We start from the raw sequence: 558 nt of genomic DNA on the forward strand, positions 1-558 counted from the left end.
GGGGGGGGGGCGGGGGGGCTGCAGTGTTGCAACCTGCAGCCCTTTCACCCACAGAACAAACAGCGGCTCCTCTCTCTCTTTCTCTCTCTCTCTTTACCTGCACACAAAGTTCCCAGCAGCAGCGCGAGGCTCAGCCCGGAGAGCCACATCTTCCCTCTAGGTGGAGGCGGCCGCCGCTGCGCCGCCAGGTCGAGTCCCGCTGGCCCCCGGGTCCCCGTCCAACATCTACCCCCAGGTCCGAGAGGCGCTGCGGAAAACCACGACCCGCAGCCAGGCCCGGGCTCCGGGACAGCGTGTCGTCCAGTGGGCTTTTGTGTGTAGAGTGTGTGTGTGTGTGTGTGTGTGTGTGTGTGTGTGTATAGTGTGTAATAATCCAGCCAGCAACCTCCTCCTCGTACTCCTCCTCCAAAACGCACCAGACCCGCGCGGCTCTACGGAGAAGTTCCCAGCGGATCCGGAGCCATGCGGGGCGGGCAGCAGCAGCAGCTCAGCCCGGGGTCACTCACAGTCACAGCCCGCTGCTAGATCCCAAAGCAGCCCGCGAAAAAAACAGTCAGA

General features: G+C 63.3%; 1 protein-coding gene across 1 annotated transcript in view; it reads right to left on the reverse strand.

The window, feature by feature from the left end:
* The window catches only part of LOC111647265 (activin receptor type-2B-like), a 24,441-nt gene extending 23,889 nt beyond the window's left edge, over window positions 1–552 (reverse strand). Inside the window, exon 1 of the mRNA XM_023396870.2 lies at window positions 98–552. Within this exon, the coding sequence (XP_023252638.1) occupies window positions 98–149 (52 nt within the window). The 5' untranslated portion in view covers window positions 150–552. The remainder of the gene's footprint in view (window positions 1–97) is intronic.
* Window positions 553–558: the final 6 nt, after the last annotated feature.

The sequence above is a fragment of the Seriola lalandi genome, unplaced genomic scaffold (assembly GCF_002814215.2).
Source record: "Seriola lalandi dorsalis isolate HSWRI2012SDOR001 ecotype SW California unplaced genomic scaffold, Sedor1 jcf7180002054984, whole genome shotgun sequence".
In the NCBI taxonomy this organism is placed as follows: Eukaryota; Metazoa; Chordata; class Actinopteri; order Carangiformes; family Carangidae; genus Seriola; species Seriola lalandi.